Source organism: Sinohyriopsis cumingii, chromosome 17 (assembly GCF_028554795.1).
Source record: "Sinohyriopsis cumingii isolate HCF-2022 chromosome 17, ASM2855479v2, whole genome shotgun sequence".
Lineage (NCBI taxonomy): Eukaryota > Metazoa > Mollusca > Bivalvia > Unionida > Unionidae > Sinohyriopsis > Sinohyriopsis cumingii.
The window spans coordinates 116,606,112-116,625,902 of NC_142977.1; the positions used below are offsets into that span (position 1 = coordinate 116,606,112).

Below are 19,791 nucleotides of genomic sequence, written 5' to 3' on the forward strand. Positions count from 1 at the left end.
GATTTGGATGGGGTGGAGGTGATGGAATCGTATGGATAGGCTTTGGTTATAACATTTTTTAAATATAGGATTTGCAACTTTGCTGTACATACCTATTTTATTTTTTAGCTCAAATATAAATTAAGTCATAAAAACGACTTATAAAAATGGTACCAGCAGCTGACTTGACTCGCTTGGAGCTCAACATTGAGAGGTTCACTAGCCAAGGTAGCAATACGTTAGTTAACCCTATTTAGCATATCGGGGCCTTGGCTAGCGAAGATGTAAGACAGTGCTGTCCAACCTTTTTGACACCACGGGCCACTGAAAAATGTTTTTTCTTGAAGCCGAGGGTCGCAGCAGAAAACTGAAAAGCAACGACTATATAGCTGTTCAAAGTCTGGCGGGCAGAGGCGGCGTTAGGAGTTCAAGGGGCCTAGAGCCGACCATGACCGCGCGGGGCCTGTATCAGCGTTTCCAATTTACCGGAGAATATAGGTTGACAAACTCATAAGGACGATCTTAGGCCTGAAGCGATGGAGCCCCCTCAAGAGCGGGGCCTGGGGCCATTGCCCCATTTGCCACCCCTAAACGCCGTTCATGCTGGCGGGCCATTTAAAATCAGCCCGCGGGTCGCGGGTTGGACCGCACTGATGTAAGAGGTTAGAGTTATGACTGGTTGGCCTGGTATCAGGATATTGATAGTGGGTACGACGTGATATCTCAGCAATAGACACCAGTATAAACTGCCAAACCGCAGACGTAGTAGCGATTAGACTCTAAATGTTAAAGCTACGTTAAAACACACACACACACACACACACACACGTAAAATAATATTTGGCACGGCATGCAAGTATCAATTCCCAAGATAACCTTTATAACAGCAGGGTATTTAGCAAATTCCACATCGCGTAGGACTCTACATAATTATGCAATTGATATAATTTGTCATTGCGTTCATAATTATGCACGTTACTATGTAGGAAACTTTAGATGGTTTACATGTAGGAAAGTTAATTGGCCATAACAATGAATAAAAGCGAAAAGAATATGTCCATTTAATTATATTACAGCAACATTCGCTCGTTTCACTGTCCCAGGAAGCGAATACAGCTGTCGCACAGTGTTTTGCTTTGGAGTATCAAAAACAAGGAGCAAAACAAATTCGAAAAAATAAAATAATCAAGTTTGTTTTCATCATTTGAATGAAAAATAATTAATAAAAAGACACCCCCTTTTATGTACCACTGCTAATTGTTAGAGGCATACAGCGTTAAATTTGTGTGTTCGTCAATTCTGCGTACGTATGTACGTCTGTCAGCTTAGGTCTTGCGCTTAGATCAGTCTTTCAGACACTATGGCGAGTCATTCGTTCTCCGTAGGCACACTGCTAGCTATATATGTCGATAAAAAGGAATCAGTTATTGGTCTAAGCAAAAATGGCGATAACTTCGTTATTCAAAGCTCACTCTACCATAAGAAAAGTACACAAATATCCTCCGAAATTATATTTTATAGCCCGGACAAAATTGATACACCTTTTTCTGCTTTCATTGAACAACACACAAGAGAGTAGCAATAATTAAATGGAGACTTCGTAAAAAATATTAAAGCAACGTGTATAACTCTTTCAAGATGATTGTTTACATAATGGTCCCTTCCCACCTGTCAATCAACGTCACTTGACACCTATCCATCTAATTATTAATGGCCAACGGGAGGGCAGTCATCTTGGAAAACCTGTAAGTGGTAAAATCATACCGTATGATGTGGGGCAGCATGTGGAAAATATTTTCGCAATCAATTTATATATTGTGAATTGGAAGCAAAATATCTCAAAAATGTTGATAAAGTTTAGAATTATCTCCCTTTAGATCTGCTAAACGATCTGTACATTTTCATATGGTTTGACGAATTATAAAAGATCTCCTCATTTACATGAACGGGGACGGGACTTGGAGTAAATTTCGGAGGGCTCCATTGCTAAACTAGCTATGACAAGTCTTTATAAGTGTTGGATAAGCTGTAGGAATAATGACTACATGGAATGTTCAATTAAAATATCTCCTTCCAGGGCACGAATCAGCGTTTATTTCCCAGACTCTTATCATCAGCTAACAATGAAATTAAATGCAAGAAAGAAAATTCCTTCTATCAATATTGCCTCCGCAAATTTTTACTTCTTTTTAAGAACAGAAAGTTGAGATAAATACTTCATAAATAGGAACTAAGGCAATACAAAGGGTAAATGAACACACGTGGCTCGGCTTAAGCCTTGATTTTTTTTATTACTCCATTGCAGTCTCCCTTTAGGGCCATTGCATTGCTATGAGTCATCGTATCGGAGCCAGCTGTTTAACATTAATTTTAATAAAGGTATCAATCGGCAAACGGGAAATTTATTCAGGATCTAGTCGCACGATTTCGATGATAGGGCAGGAAAAGTATTTGTGAAGGAGTGCTCAAGATAATGGATTTTATCGTCTGATTGAGATGTTATGATGTCAAATAACTTCGACAATATAATATTTACGTTATTATGTAAGAAGATTTAAACGACTAAATACCACGTGAAGAAAATCACGTCCAAGATGAAAATTTAGATCAATATAACGGATACGGTCAGTTGAAGCCTTTAAATGAGTCAAACGTTGCGACTGGGATGACAATATCGCTTTTAACGATGAATTGACTGTCATATATTATTACTCAGCATAACAACGGAAGGCAACGTAATAATATGCGTGTGGATGGTGTGGCATTGACTCAGTTAATTAGAATCCACAATTATTGGGCACGAGAGAATATATATACATTAGTGGTTGGAAAGACCAAACACAACTACACTTTTCTTGTGGTACTGATGTCCTTAAAAAATACACCGTATTATTTTTTTCATTGGTAAGAGTGGAACGAGACGCAAGATTAAAGTCACAGGAACTTTATGTATAGGGCGCACTCTATTTCATCAACACGAGAGCCTTAGACGAGGCAAAATAAACTCTCCAATACAAACAAAGCAGCAAGAAACTATATAAGCAGGTAGATCATCACTAGGGCATGTCAGTTCAACTTGAGGCTAGCAGCGTACGAACAGCACAGCGACTAATCCAATAGTATTAGTATCGACGTTTTATAGCCTGTACTGCCGTTAGATACATGAGAACACCGAGGTTCACTAGTAGGCTCACCAGATAAGCTGTGACGGACAGAGGGAGTCTGTTCAAACTTAAAAGAAAGGTCTTGATTATAAACAGAGGCTCAGTACTTCGGCACATCTGACTAAGTGGGAAGCTTATTCAAGGGAGGCATTTAGTCATCGTGGAGCTAGTGCCTGCTATCATGTAGCTGGCCTTCTAGATGCTATTACCACGATTATCAGCCCTAATTAAGTCAGTCCAGATATCTAAATGAGGTGATTTTATTTTGTACTTTAGACTCCGTAGCCAACAATGTTTTCAAACCTGGTTTAGTAAAACGCTTCGCTTTTTATCGTTCTGCTGAATTTGCATTATCGCATGGACCTGCTGTGGTTTGGAGCAGCTTGAAATCAGTCAATAGCCAGAGCTAGGAGTAGGTCTCTTTAGATATCTTGGAAAAGGGGGTTTAGTTTCACAAACGGTTATCACTGAACTATTTCACCATGGATGAGAGGAACTGCGGGAGTAACGTGCAATTTAATGATTCTAGGGTATACAACATGTGTCCATTTTGCAGACACGGGTATTGCTGCAAACAAAACGGGTACAAGTCTAGACGGACCTTTGGGGATATTTCTTCATCACCAGCCCAGTATTTCAGGACACGATACAGTTTGTCTGTCTTAATGTTCACTGTGATATTTTCATTATTTTTGCATCGCGTGGGATCTTTACCTGTATCCGGGGGAAGTCATTATTACCAAGAACAAGAAAGCCGAATGTTGGTAAGTTAACCTTTTACCCACTCACCCACTTATCACTTTCACCACCTATACTCATGAAGGGTATTTCTTCGTAGACCATCTTAAATTTTGCTCTTATAATAATATAACGAATGCATGTTGCTTATATTTGGTTACCAGTTTTTCTGCAGGCACTAGAAATTATTTAGTTACCCTTGTATATCGATCCTTACAGGTGTCATGTATTTACCGGTATTCTTGTGTATCGATCCTTACAGGTGTCATACATTTATCGGTACTCTTGTATGTTGATCCTTAGTGCCAGTCAATAAGAGACTCTCCCCACCCCCAAAAAATCCATTTATTTTCATCTTTCCACCTCAGTATCCTCATTCTGCCACCATTATTGTCTGATGCCAATCACTTATTTTTACCAGTGTTTGTACATGTACTACATTTTATACCTCACACTAAATGTCTAGGCTTTCTTCAACGATAGTTTTTTTTTCTTACTGCTCAACTATACCAACAACCTTAGCAGTGACCGCTCCGGTGGCCTAGTGGTTAGAGCGTCTGCCTCGGAAGCGGGAGGTCGTGGGTTCGATCCCCGACCGAGTCATACCAACGACTTACAAAAATGGTACTAACAGCTGCCTCGCTAGACGCTCAGCATTAAGAGGTTTGTGTTAGGCCTGGTGTCAGAATAATGTGACTGGGTGGGACATCATACTACTTGTCTGCAGCACGATGCCCCAGTGCTAGACATCACTATAAACTGCCACACTGCAGACATCGTAGCAATATGACTGACAAATTAAGTTACGTTAAAAATCCTAATCACACACACCATAGCAGTGCACTTGATTCAGGTAAACCAACAATAATGGTAACCTTTCGTTAGGTATACCAACAATATTAGTAATGCAGTTTACTCCGTTACACCAAAAGCAATGGCAATTCAGTTAACTCAGGTATATCAGCAACAATGTTAAAGCAATTAAATCAGTTATACCAACCATGACGATAGACTACTTAACTCCGGTATACCAACAACAGTGACAGTGCACTCATCCCAGATATACCAAAAACAAAAGCAAATAACTCGACTCGTGTATACCAGCTACCATGGAAATGCACACAACCCAAGTATATACCAACAACAATGGCAGTGCACTTAATCCAGGTATACCAACAACAATAGCGATGATTTCGACTCATGTATACCCCGAAAACCATGTAAACGCACTAAATTGGGGTATACAAACAAAGACAACACACTTACAATGGCAATAAGCACTTAACTCGGGTATCCCAACAAAAATGGCGATAATCACTGATATTTCATATGTTCCAACAACGTTATCTTGTTTTCTTAATCTAAGCATACACACAAGATGGGATCAAAAAGGGGTGGGGATGTGTGTGTGTGTATGTGTGTGTGATTCAGCACTAGTTTTGAGCCCACAGTAACAACGATATAATGTCTAGGCACATCTCTAATATTATGTCATGTTGATCAGATGACTTACGTAATTAGGTCGAAAAATTTCAAGATAGGTCGATACAGCAAATCAAATATAAATGAGAAATACTTAGATAAAATACTTATTATAGAATCACAATATACCTGAAACACTTGGGCAAATTATATCAAATTATCTCTCTCTCTCTCTCTCTCTCTCTCTCTATATATATATATATATATATAGAGAGAGAGAGAGAGAGAAGTGTATATAATGTATTAAACATTTCAATTACTTCGTCAGCGCACAAATCAATTTTAAACAATTTGTAATTTTTTCCATAATTTTTGTAATTTTAGTTGGTGTAGGTGCTAAGGTCGTCAGAGAAAATCTGGGACGGTCGACGGACCGTAAACATATTTTATGGGGCCTTAGAGTGAATTTAAAGAAATGAGGGGAATTTAAAAATTAGGATACCTTCTGTAGCTCATTTGTATGCATATGTGTCGAAGACGAGAAAGCTCAGTTACAAGCTGTGCAATAGGTCATGTATAGTCGCACTTACAGTTTCTGGAAAAAAAACCACTTTAAAACGTGGGTTTTGTATCATGTGTTCAAGATTTCCGTGAGATTCAGACATGCTAAGATGCTGGCAGTACAGTACCACATTATTCGATGTCAGGTGTAACCATATGGTTCTGTGAGTGGAACGCATATATATATATATATATATATATATATATATATATATATATATATATAGTTTGATAATTTATGACTTTGTCATATGGTACATCCTGACCTACATATCTGCAGTCACAATAAACAAATTGGCCTGATGTACTGGGCCAGACATATTTATCTTACAACCGGCCACCGCTATTAACACGTGATGTGCACCCCGATCGTCGTAACTCCAAACATTCTCCCTTTTTATCGTATTATGCTTGACCCAGAAACTTGTGCCCTTTTTTGCATCATAACACATCAAAATGCTTACGTCAGAGGTAGCAGATTAAAGAAAATCTTGGCCCTATGCCATGTTTTATAAACCTAGATTTTCTCCATCAAGGTAAACTTTTCAGTCCAATAATCAGGCCCTCGAATGAATTAGATCTGCCAGGTCAGACAACGTATACAGGCTTGGATTGATCTCGTGCCCATCTAAGAAAAATTGGGTTAAGACGCATGATCAGACAAAGACGAGGTTCTGATTAAAATTAACCTGGAACCGATTTGCTTAAAATTAATGGTCTGTCTCTAAGGGAAGTAGAGAATTCACATGCATGAGACTTCAGTCATCGTGGATTTGTGTATATTTTCTACAGAAAGAATATAACTCTTGCTAGATCAAAGGATTGAATATATTACTTTCAGAATGGTCATACAGTATGATGGTGTGCCCGAAAAATGAAGTGAATGAGTAATGTACGTATATAAAGAAAAGTTACTAAGTTCCAAACAGATGTGAATGGTCAGTACAAACAGTATCTTCGCTTTTAAGCCGCATACAGTGTTGTCGGAGGGAAATCTAAAAGAATTGAGAGAGAGAGAGAGAGAGATGCGTGTGGTATGGGAGAGAATTCTATTTTCTATTGCATATACAGACTAACACACACACACACACACACACACACACAACTATGCTAAAGTTGTGAAATCTGATGTCAGAACCAACGTACATGTGCCCCGAATGGCCGAGTGGTCTCAGGCGATCTCCCTTACAGATCATTCACACATCTCACCTCTGTCCACTGGAGTTCTAGTGTCGTCTTCACAAAGTTAGGGATGTGAGAAAGCTTGCCAGTATCTTCCCATGAGTCGATGGTTCTTCCCGTGGTCTTCCTCCATCAAAAGTATACTGGACGCCATATATAGCTATCATGTGCTGAAAAATGTCATTAAAATCCACAAAGCCAAACAAACAATCAACAAGCCCAACTCAACAGATTTATATTTTATACTTAAATTACATCTGTACCTGTCATCTTCGTCTCCTATTATTATTTCGCTTATATACATATGTTAAGACTTTCCAATCAGCTTTATTTCATCACTGTGTTCCTTATATAATTTGTATATTTACAATACAATGTAGATAATAGTTACCTATCCCTTCTGCAATAACATTTTTCCTTTTACTTATGTTTCTGTCTTTATGCGATTATACAACTTTTTCGTACCGGCTATAATCGTTTCTTGGACGAGTCCATCTGCAAACTGCACAGACCCAGATCTGTCAGTTTTGATAATAATATGTATTCCCAGATAATTCTTTTTACTGTGTTGTGTGCGTTAAACAACAGATTCTAACTAAATGGTATTACGGAATGATTCATCTAGTATCCATTTCATTACAACTCGCAGGTTAGTAAAACTCGGTGGGGGTGGGGGAAAGATGGCCTTGTGGTCTACTCTAAGGCGTTCGCCTCTGCAGATCACTCACATCTCACCTCTGTCATCCTGGGTTCTAGTCTTGGCATCAACAGCTATGGTATATTATAAAGTTTCCCTAGGGTCGATGGTTCTTCCTGGTTTCTTCTTCGACCAAATATACTGGCTGCCATGTACTGCTATCGTGTACTGAAAAATTATGTTAATCCCGCAAAACAACATAAGTCAGTTAATCAGTCCATACACTGACCTTTGCCTCCTAGCCAATATTGACATGACAGATTTGTTAAGTGACGCTTAGCAGTAAGAGGTTAGTGTTAGCACTGGTCGGCCTGGTGTCAGGATAATGTCACTGGGTGGGACATGATGTTACATGTCTGCAGCATGATGCCCCGTGCTATACATCACTATAGACTACCACACTGCAGACATCGTAGTGATATGACTGACATATTGTTAAGGGCAGACACACACACACACACACAGAGTATAAGTGTTTTGATTTATAGGCTGTTATGAACAATACTGGCTCTAACGATAATGAATTCCAGTCGTAATAGTAATCAAGCGAATAAGAATAATACATGCAAACATTGAAGATGCCTAAGCAAGGGCATGTAGACGAGGCACAGAAGCTGTCTTCACTAGATACATTTTTTATTCTTGACGTTGCTCGAAGCCTCGAACAATCCCTTTTTGATTGTTGATTCATGTTAGTATGGAGGCCATGTACAAACCTGTTGCGTCGTAAACTTTATGACATGCGGACTTTGTACAAACTCGCAAGTGAAAGCAGCGAAATGAAGTAGGGATCAACTTTAATTATAAACGCTTTGAAATACATTATACCTAAGCGAAGTAAACAAAAGAGCTTGACTTTTGGAATATTTCCAAGTTTTGTTCTTGATATAAGTTCCAATTGAACAAACATTTAAAAAAAATACAATACAACAATTTACAACAGAAGAATTTTAAAAATTATTTTTTTTTTAAGTATCAGTGAGCTGATGATACACTAGTTATCTCTCTCTCTTTCTTTCACACAAACACACACACACACACCATAACAAATTAAACGACAAAGCAAAAACAGGATGACCATATGGGATTTATAATGGGGCGTTTACTTAAATTCTTTTTATTTTTATAAAAAATAATATTTAATGGTAATACAGAAGGAAGTTTTAAACAAAGTGCTGAAAATGCTTGTGCTTGTTGGCTGAAACTTTGACTGAAATGTGTTGAGTCATATTTCATTCTGTATGGATGAGAGGCAATTTCCCTCCACTTGAATCAGAACAAAATTAAGGGTACCAGTCTGTACCTATTCGTTTAGTAACACTTAACAGGTGTGTATTGACAATTTTTGTATTCTTTGATTTTTGTTTTTACGCGAAATTCATTTTGTTGAGACGATCATTTGGTATCGATTTGTTCTGACTTATTCATAGCTTAAAAGAAAATTGTTCACAATTGTATAAGAATATCAGTGCTAATTGTTTTTTTCTCTCTCTCTCTCTCTCGTGCATGAGGTTGGTTGTGTGTGTGTGAGAGAGAGAGAGAGAGAGAGAGATATTAAAACTGTTCTAGAAACTTTCATGAACGGTTGGGACAGTGTCAAATTTTGTAGACATATTGGGATGATGCGTGGTGAGGTAGGGACACTTTTTTAAATTTGGAGGATGGTTTTCACTTGTGTGCTCAGACCCGTACACTTCGCCATATATTTTTAACCCCTTATGACAATAAATGTTTTGAAATCTAACATCCCTTGTCAGGTGGCATATGTAGAAGAGTGGAACGTTTATAATCCAACGGATTTTTAAAACTGGTGCACGCATGCTCAAATCGTAATTGTATTGCATCCTGATACTGAATTTCTCTGAAACCCACAGAAAATAGAGCCTTCCTCCAGACTTTGTTGCAGATCGGTCTTTAACCTGTAGCCCAAATTGTCTCATCATATACTCACACTAAAGACTTCGCCCGTCCACCTCCAGAGGAGGGAGCTGTCTATAATTCCAGATCCCTAACGACACCTGTGCAGATAGTACCAGCGTCAAAGATTTATGATGTGTGGAAACCCGGGCCACGGATAGATGCGTTAATCAGAGTCGTCTGCTTTATATCTGAAGACAGGAAGAGAGGGTTCGTACGGGGCCTGATAGCCCCTATCATCATGAGAAAAGGGGCCTGAAGAGGGGAGTGTCGAAATGTATATAAGTGGCATTACTTGTACAGTTTGTTTTTTATCACTGCAATGAGATAATCTGCTCGCGTTAATGATGAACCCAAGCATGCTAGGAGTCAATGGGCTGGTTTTGGCAAATCGTCAAGGTGCTTCGCCACTGAGCAAATGGCACTGGCGATATATGTGTGTAGATAAAAGGTAGATGTAGCCATAATGGTTCGTGTTGAATACGGCTGTATTCGCACATTTAGTCATAGATATATAGCTTTAATGGTACTCGCCACGTATACAGACACAAATATGTATGTATGTATGTATGTATGTATGTATGTATGTATGCATGCATGCATGCGTATGTATGTATGTATGCATGCATGCATGCCTGTGTATGTATGTATGTAGGTAGGTAGGCTGGTAAGTAGGTAGGTAGGAAGAGTGGAAATATGGATTGATGGAATAAGCTAAAAAGTGCATACTTTGCAATACAATCACGTACGTGCGAACTGAAAAAAAAAAAACTTTAAAAAAAATAGTTTCCTATATGAGGACGATGTAGACATCTCAATACTAGGCAAATCTGATATACTATCGTTATCCGACTGCTTCATTTATATGCATAAACGCGATTCAGTGCTAGGCACCCACAATGTTTAGTCTTTGGTTACACCTGTATTATTAGGACATTAATTTACATTTTTTGGAGTAATTTGCATTAATCCTATTAATGAAATTAACACGATTGTACTCATGTTTTGCACTGATAATTATTTGAAAAGTACCTACCTCATTTTTCTTTACGAAGAAGCCGTAGTTTCTCAGATGGTAGAGCGTTCAAATAGTAATGCAAAGGTCACGGGTTCGATTCCCGTCCAGACCAGCCTGGGCTGGGTGCCTCGGCGTATTTTTATGAAATACACTTAGGTCCTCTTTCCTCGGCATGATATAACCAATATTGTGGCTAAACTTGCACATAAAACAAGAAGAAAAAAAGAAGAAGAAAAACCTTTCCTATTTATAGATTCATATGTTCGAGCTGGATTTTAGACTCTTGATCCAAGTGGTACGCGTTCGATTCATCTGATCTACCCGGATCGGCTAGATAAATATCAATTACAAATTTGGGAACGGTGACGGAGGATGGCTGGATGGATATGGATGGTTGGATGGATAGCTGGATGGATGTGGATGGCTGGATGGATATGGATGATGGCTGGATGGATATGGATGGATGGATGGATATGGATGGCTGGATGGTTCGAGTATAATTGGTACACCAGCAGGGACTTGGCTTTTTTAAGCTAAGCAAAGTCTATATAGAAATGAATCATCAGGTAAATAAAACCCTCTGATCAAAAGTAAAAGTGCACGAGGAAGACGAAATCTAAAAGGTAAAGATTTTTAAAACTCCCACAAATAATTGATTAAAGACAAAAAGGCTAAAGTGTTTAAAGTGCAAAGGTGCAAGTTTTCTATGTAAACCTCACTCTTGTATAAGTTCAAGCCATAGCTTAACAAATGGACGTTTCCCAAGGCAAACAGGTTGGCTCCATTGGTCACCTACATCTTACTCATTCTAAGTAAACAGTAAGTATGACAAGAAAGTTGCACCTCCAGATAAAGTTTTCATGTGAATTTTAAAGGTACTTTATCCTTTTGAGAGCAGTTATAGTGGGGTATGGGTTAATAGGCATGTTTGCACAAATGATCACTCTCGGTAAAGGAAAGTCAGGTACTGGGAGTGATTTTGTGGTTATCCTCGAACACCAGGAAAGATGCATACATATGATGTCCGTTGTGTAAAGATTTAAAAGTGACAAAAGATTTGAGACAGAGACAGAGAGAGAGGAGATTTTCTGGACGTGAATGTTAAAGGCAGAGTAAATAAAACCACACGTATATGGCATTTCAGTCCTTCACAATATGTTTCACAATGGTGTGTACATGTATGGTTCTTAACCTCAAATGCAATTAGTATGATGGTTTGAAGGATGGTTACCATTGTTATTATTCGTAAAGGCTCGTTTTGGGACTGTTAAGGGCAAATAGGTGCAGCGAAAATATAAAAATTCCGATCATTCCATAGAAAACTTTTATTTATTTTCCATCCATACTGTTGTTTCTAGAATTTATAAAGTGTGTTTAAAACTTTATACTAATGGTTACTAATGGATGTGGTTCATATTGCGATGCACATCCATCCAACTCAGCTCGTAAAATCACAGAAAAAGTGATAAAATCGGAAACTATTCAATCCTTCGTCTCTCCTTGCATTATTGGACTTGTTAACGTGATACCAGTATCCATACAGGAGAATATGTGCATTGCATTACTGGACTTAATGCTGAATTTAATACCAGTTACATGCTAAGAAGTTATGCATTGTATGGAATTTAAATAAATTTTGCTCTGTATTAAATATATAGTGTATTATGAGTTTCCAAATAACAGCGTATACGTGCAACGTTACCTTGTTTGCTTATTTCATCAGTGTATATACTTACCAATTTATCTACCTACCTACCTGCTATTATATATCTTTCTGTATCCATTATATACCTTGACGATATTTCCATCATCGTGCTAATGAAGAAGATATAATGCGATTGAAATCAAACGTGGACCAAAGTTGTTTTTTGGGTGTTGGTGGGGGAATGGCGGCGATGACTTCTTTAATATGGTCCTAGATTCGTTCTTACATGATGTATGTCCATTTTGTTCATTGGCAATCACATCGATACTTATCACCATATAAATATAAGATATGTTGCAGCACAAATCAAATCCAGTATAATTTCGTATTACTAAATTTATTCTAACGTTCATATAGAAAAACACGAGCCTTCAAACCTTGATTGAGTCAATAGTTTAGAAAAGAAAATGTATTCAGACCCTTATACAGATAATGGTACATTTCCAAGTAAGGGTACATTTCCAAGTAAGGGTACATTTCCAAGTAAGGGTACATTTCGCAGGGATTCGGCTGGTTGACTTAAATCAGTCAGAACCACGCATAATATATGGTACTTGTTACCATGCTTTTGATGGAAAAGACAATGACAAATTACACTCCTTAGGCGATTGCTGTCTACTACAAACATTTCAATATTGATTCAAAATGACAATACCGATTACAGCAGACAATATACCGCTCTTTTAGATACGGGAGTCGAAACCCGTCATTCGTCTTGCTGTGCCAGAGGAAAGCGTGTAGTCTATGAGTCATAAACACAACTTCGAGCCAGACAAGTCTTTTGCAGAACAATACCAACGCATCAACAACGTTGCCATCATTTTCTATCGTCTTACAACAAGTTCCGAACGGTCTGTTGTGATAGATGAATCATCAGTTAAGTTCGGAGATTTGGGACCTACCAATTACGGGGATGTGGTGTTAGTGAAGACAAAATTCTTTGATTAATAGATAGATAAGATCTTTATTTTACAAAGCGGATCAAACGATTTTTTTCCAATCTATTTGTGGGCTTGAATTTTAATAAAAAAATATTAAGCTCCCCCCCCCCCAAAAAAAAAAAAAAATTAAATGGTCGGTCCCTGATGCATTTGACCACATCTAAGACTCTGGTCCATCAGTCATGCGCATTTCATTTGTTTATACAATTTTAAATGAAATACAATTTTATAATCATTTTTATAGAATTTTAAATGAAATACAATTTTATAATCATTTTTAACTGTAACATTTCTTGAAAATATAAATTTGCAATTTGAGCAAATCCTTTATAATAGTACTTTTCCCGTTCTGTTTTCGAAAATCGCATATCCGTTTCATGCCAAACGTTACGTCAATAAAAATGTTGGCTCTTTTAAACCATGTTGTGATATTATTGTCATCCTCGAGCTTGAAGGACGAACAACAAAGGCTTTTTTCAAATTATTTTCAAGCAAGACAGTATTGCAGGTATGGCATAACACATCAATTTCTTCGACACATCTAGTGGCGTAGCAACCACCCAAGCAACCCCGACAAGTGGTGTGTGTGTGTGGGGGGGGGGGAGATGGCATACCCATTGGAGTCGTTTAATTCCTATCAAACAACTTTTTACCTTGGAGGGGACCTATACTATGAACCATCTATAAATCTTGCGAGGAATTGGGCGCAGAATTTGTTGCTACGTTACTGGTCACATTCACTTCTTGTAAGGCACTGTAGTGTCACTTCATAGAAATTGTGTTTGTACTAGTGTTAAAAGATATACAGAAACCATAAAATTATAGTATTAAACTGGTTGGCATATTTGACACAAAATAAAGCGTACCTACATTAAAAAGTGAGAATTTATAAGTGTCTGGATTGCTAGGCCTAAAACAAGTTGTGATCGATGTGCTCATTATGAGGAAAACAAGTACTACATCAAGGAAAACAAGTACTACATCAAGGAAAATAGTGTGCATATAATGAAGAAAAGCAACTGCAGTGGAAAAAGTAAAAGGTAATGTTATATAGTTGACATCGTAAGACCTTTACACTGATCTTTGTATCCACTTATGGCTTCCCGATCTTTTGAACTGTTACTGGGTACCCTGCAGTTTATAAAAAGTGCACACTTTGCACATTTTGCATGGTTGAAACGTACTTTTATTGGCAGAAGGTGAAATTAGGTTAAATTAGGTGAGAACGTTTGAGAGCGATATACAGTAACTTAAATCGAACTCCTTATTTCCGAGAGTGTGGTATTGTTACATTACCGGATGATATGTTTTATGAATGGAACCAAAGATCCGGATTTTTTTGTTGCCGTTAAGAGGGTCATTGACAGAGGTGAAACGGAGAGACAGCGCCCCCTGATAACGTCCGGTCGTATGGTGAATGGGAGGAAGAATATGCTAGATACAATTACCATAAAACAAGACAGGCTGTTCAATGCTTTGTTCCATAACATGTGTGCCAGATACTCTACTAACGTTTGACCTTGAATGAAGCACTCAAGGTTTTTATAATCTTTAGAAGAACGAAAACAAGTCGCTGCAGTAATTGGAACATTATCATAAGTTTCGATTTTGTCTACTCTTTTTTATAATTTAGGAAATATCGAAATTTATAACATATAATTATAGTTCAGCTCTGAATGTCTGGATTGTACATTTTAATTTTAATTATTTTAATTTTATTTTTTTAAATAAGGCAAGGCTTTTTCTCTCTGTGTTTCCGTGGTGTCATACGGGGGTGGGTTGGGTAATTTTGAACGTAATAATAAGCCGTAGAACAACTACTCTATAGCTAATTTTACAATGTAAAATCTGGATTTCTGTACGAAATGAAAAGAGATGACAATAAATATGATCCAGTATTAACTCTTGCTTTTAAGCGGTTATACATTAGCTATAAGTACTCAGAAACGCAATTGTACTGCTTCCTCCCTTTTTCCGTTCCCATTCCATATAGATACTGACGAACATTATTACATCACACGTTGAAGGCGGTGCATATATAGTTATGTATGATTCAATGATTTCCATGCATATTTAATTGTGTATGATGGACTGATTTCCATGCATATTTAGATATGTATGATGGACTTATTTCCATGCATATTTACTTATGTATGATAGACTGGTTTCCATGCATATTTAGTTATGTATGATACAATGATTTCCATGCATATTTACTTATGTATGATGGACTGATTTCCATGCATATTTACTTATGTATGATAGTCTGATTTCCATGCATATTTAGTTATGTATGATGGACTGATTTCCATGCATATTTACTTATGTATGATGGACTGATTTCCATGCATATTTACTTATGTATGATGGACTGATTTCCATGCATATTTAGTTATGTATTATGGACTGATTTCCACGCATATATACTTACGCATTACGGACGGATTTCCATGCATATTTACTTATGTATGATGGACTGATTTCCATGCATATTTACTTATGTATGATGGACTGATTTCCATGCATATTTAGTTATGTATTATGGACGGATTTCCATGCATATTTAGTTGTGTATGATGGACTGATTTCCATGCATATTTAGTTGTGTATGATGGACTGATTTCCATGCATATTTAGTTGTGTATGATGGACTAATTTCCATGCATATTTAGTTATGTATGATGCAATTATTTCCATGCATATTTACTTATGTATGATGGACTGATTTCCATGTAAAGCCTTCAGAAAAATTCTTTTAAAAAAACTCTGGAAATTAAAAATAATAGAACGAAACTGAATATCCTCCTTGGATACACATCGCCCTTACACCATCGATATTTATTCCTGTTTATATATATAACTATTCAAGTCCACGCTGATACCATTTCGTATTGTATATATATCTTTTCTAGAACTATTCAAGTCCACGCTGATACCATTTCGTATTGTATATCTATCTTTTCTTGCCGTTGTTCCAAGAGGTGGTGGTGACATGTATATATGTTTCCTTTACCTGTTCAAGTTGTTATTAGAGCGTCGGACTCGTAATCTAATGGTCACAGGTTCGATACCTACCAAGGCCAGCTTGTTAGTTGCCTCAGCTTGATGGAGCCAACAAAGTGTTCAAAGTGCCGTTTAAAAATAAAAACTTGTTGAACTTAAATTCGGAGGCATGATTTTATTTTATTATATCACTCAAAAATGTGCTCTAAGTTTCGAAAATGCGATACATCTGTAGTTCTATAATGCAATAAAGCTTTTGCTTGGACCAGTATTATAACATAATTAACGAATCTGTAAACCTGTGGAGATTTTGTAGTGGATTATTCCAGTGTGGTCGTAAGAATTTGTTATTGTAACTACAGATGTGTCATTAAAGCTGTAAGAGTTGTCTTTCTTGCTTTGGCTTCTGTGTGAGTGTCGCATGTCATTTTGCTTCTACAGTTTATCTGGTCTTCGACTGTCGATCGTATGTGTACACACAGCGCATACTCATTTTGATATAATGGAGAAGGAAATTTGCCACAGCAACGTAAATATAACCTAGGATTCATTTAATCGTTACCCCCCCCCCACCATTTTCCTGGATCGACCGAAGTTAAATAACCAAATGAAACAATATTTTCTTCATTTCTGGTTTAAACAAATTTATGTTGCCAGCTAGCTGGCAATCTGTCTTTCAGTGTATCAGACAATGAATCAATGAATGAATCCACCAATCTCCAAACCAATCACTGTGTGTATGTATGTATGCATGTATGCATGTGTGTGTGTGTGTGTGTCTGTGTGTGTTTGTGTGTGTATGTACATACGGATGTATTTATCTATGTACATGTGTCTGTCTGTTAGTCTCTTTCTCTTGTAATGGCATCACGTATTTGCCTCAGTCATCTAACACTCCCTTTATTTATTTTTCTCTTGAGAGTCTACCAGCTGAATCCCTCTTCATGTCGTCTGTATGCTCGCATACATGTCGGATTTTTGTATTTCACAAAGATAATGATTTGGTCAGTACATGTGTTTGGATTTCATTTTTATCACATTCCCACGTGCATACGATCGTGTTTTTCTGTAGATCAACACTGATGAATATCTATGTTTTAATGACGAGACTGCTGCATATCTTCATATGACATTCGACTGCGATCATAACTAGCATAAACTGGCAAAATTCCCTCGATTTCCATCATCACTGAAATATTTTGTTTTCATAACAGTTAGGAATTGCAATACATTGACACCCTAAACGCGTAGCGTTTTAAGTTCAGTGTACCGAAAAACAGGACTTTTTATTCTGGTCGACCCAGCTACAGGTGGAGCGTTATCGAATTCAAAAAGACGTTGTTTGCAGTTGTTATTGCTTTTCCAAACCTTTCATCTTCTCATTAATTGTTTTGAAAGGCAATTACCTCTAAGTCCAAGTTGAGTTGAGGAATAGTAGTAGTATAATGGGAGTTTGATATCACGCTTACCTATCAATACTCCTTAGTGCAGATTTCCTTCTGATTCCCCGTATCTTTTCCCAAACGAAGATTTTTACAAACATGTACATCGTCGTCAAAGCTTCGCTTGTCAAGCCAGCCCGAGTCTGCGTGAAAACCTGCGTCAGGGGTTCATGGGTTAGGGAGGAGCCATGATAGGTAAGCGTGGCCTCATAAACGTCCATAATGATATTATTATGATTGTCGCCAGCGAAAGCCTCGCTGCTATAAGAATCGCGATATTGGGAATAAAAATGTGTCCTGGCCAAAAAAGATTCACAGTAGTTGCTTTATTCTAGCTCAGGTATTTCTTGAATATCTTCCCCACTTCCCCTAGCAAGCTATCTTTTGACCATAGTTATTACACGTACATGAAATGCTGTCTGATTTGTAAGGTAAGATGGCCGGCTATTACTGAAATCATTACAGTAATTTTCAGCTTCTCTAATAGCTCTTAAAGATTCTCATCTATTGTTTATATTGTTTGATCCGGCGTTGACATTTTTGTTTCTCATCATCGAATCCATGCATCACTGACTGAATAAGTTTCAAAGGGAAATTACCCCATTGTGGAAGGAGAACATTCCGCGGACGTTCTGTTAGATGACTATATCCTTGTGCTGAGTTGTTGTTGGTTTTCCGTTTTAACCAGCACCGTTTCGAACTCTGCTATGCTAATCGTTTTATCTTCGAGGGCCACCGAGTACAGCTTGACAGTTGTGCTGAGACTACATTGTGTGACAGCGACACTTTCCGAATAAACACACATTCCAGAATGTAACGGTAATACAATTAATTTCCTGTGCCGCCACCAACACAGGTTACTCTCGATATGTTTCCGAAAGCAATTCCAATCGGCAAGTCTTTGATAGATGCCCTACTAGCAATTTCCGCCACATCCAAGGCAACAGTTGCTGTCGCAGATTCCACGAACAGCATCCACGACAACACATAGGCATTTATATTTCGCGGGAAGAACGATTTTCTTGGCGATTTCAACTCTCAGAAGTTATTCCGCTTGGACTAATTGTTTTCTTTATTTTGACAGCTTGAGGTTCTGTTAATAATGTCACCGTGAAGTATAAATTCGTAACAGGCTGACATTGTTCGGGTACAACACGCAAACAAAATTTAGACCAAGTGCCTTTCTTAACTGATCACCTGCCATGTAATCGAATGAATATATCCCTGGGAGATATGTGTGTCTCCGGCGACTGTGCGTTTATTGTGATTGCCACCACGTTCGCTTATAACTCAATTCATCAGGATGCTCCTTGGTCTCGTGACTGTCGTTTTTGAATTTGTCCAAGTTTTTTGCACAGACAAGTGTGTCCTTCTTCATTAACAGTCGGGATCTTTCTCTTTGTTGAACTAGTGTTGGCTCAGCATAATCAGCGGAGAATTTGATCGGGGCGGATTTTTCAATGAATTCTACTTCATCGTTGTATTATCAATCCCTGGGTGCCTTTATGCCTGATGGTGTAGTGTGCGACCGGATGGCTTAACGTTCTGTTGCAATGATTCCATTCTGAGTTTGTTTTAACTGGTATTGACACATCAGGTTAGTTCCAATAGTCGATGATATTTTTATGTATTTGAGGGTTTGGTAACGCCGTTTTCGTGCAGATATTGATCAAGAACACCGCATCGGTAATATCTACAACATCGTTATCGCGTAGCTGATCCGAGTCAGTCACGAATATGCTATAACAAATCTTGAACACAAACACCAAAGAGATTTAAGTACCAGCTAGGATAGATGTCGAGTCCATCATATTGAATGTCATGTCTCACTAACAGGAACGAAACCGTATACATGAAAGGTTCTTGAACATTGCTTATGTTGTACCCCACGTGCTTCTATATCAGGGTAAGATGACCAAATGCAATCCAGACTCGCACACCGTTCAGATGTGACTCTCACAGCTATCCACGTCTGAACATAAAAAAGTGGACGATTTGTTATGCTATCTGTTTCCCTCCTTT

General features: G+C 37.8%; 1 protein-coding gene across 1 annotated transcript in view; it reads left to right on the plus strand.

Moving 5' to 3' along the window:
• Positions 1–2,548: 2,548 nt before the first annotated feature.
• Positions 2,549–19,791, plus strand: part of LOC149779722 (stromelysin-1-like) — a 79,669-nt gene continuing 62,426 nt past the window's right edge. The window contains exon 1 of the mRNA XM_089940581.1: positions 2,549–3,907. Within this exon, the coding sequence (XP_089796707.1) occupies positions 3,626–3,907 (282 nt within the window). The 5' untranslated portion in view covers positions 2,549–3,625. The remainder of the gene's footprint in view (positions 3,908–19,791) is intronic.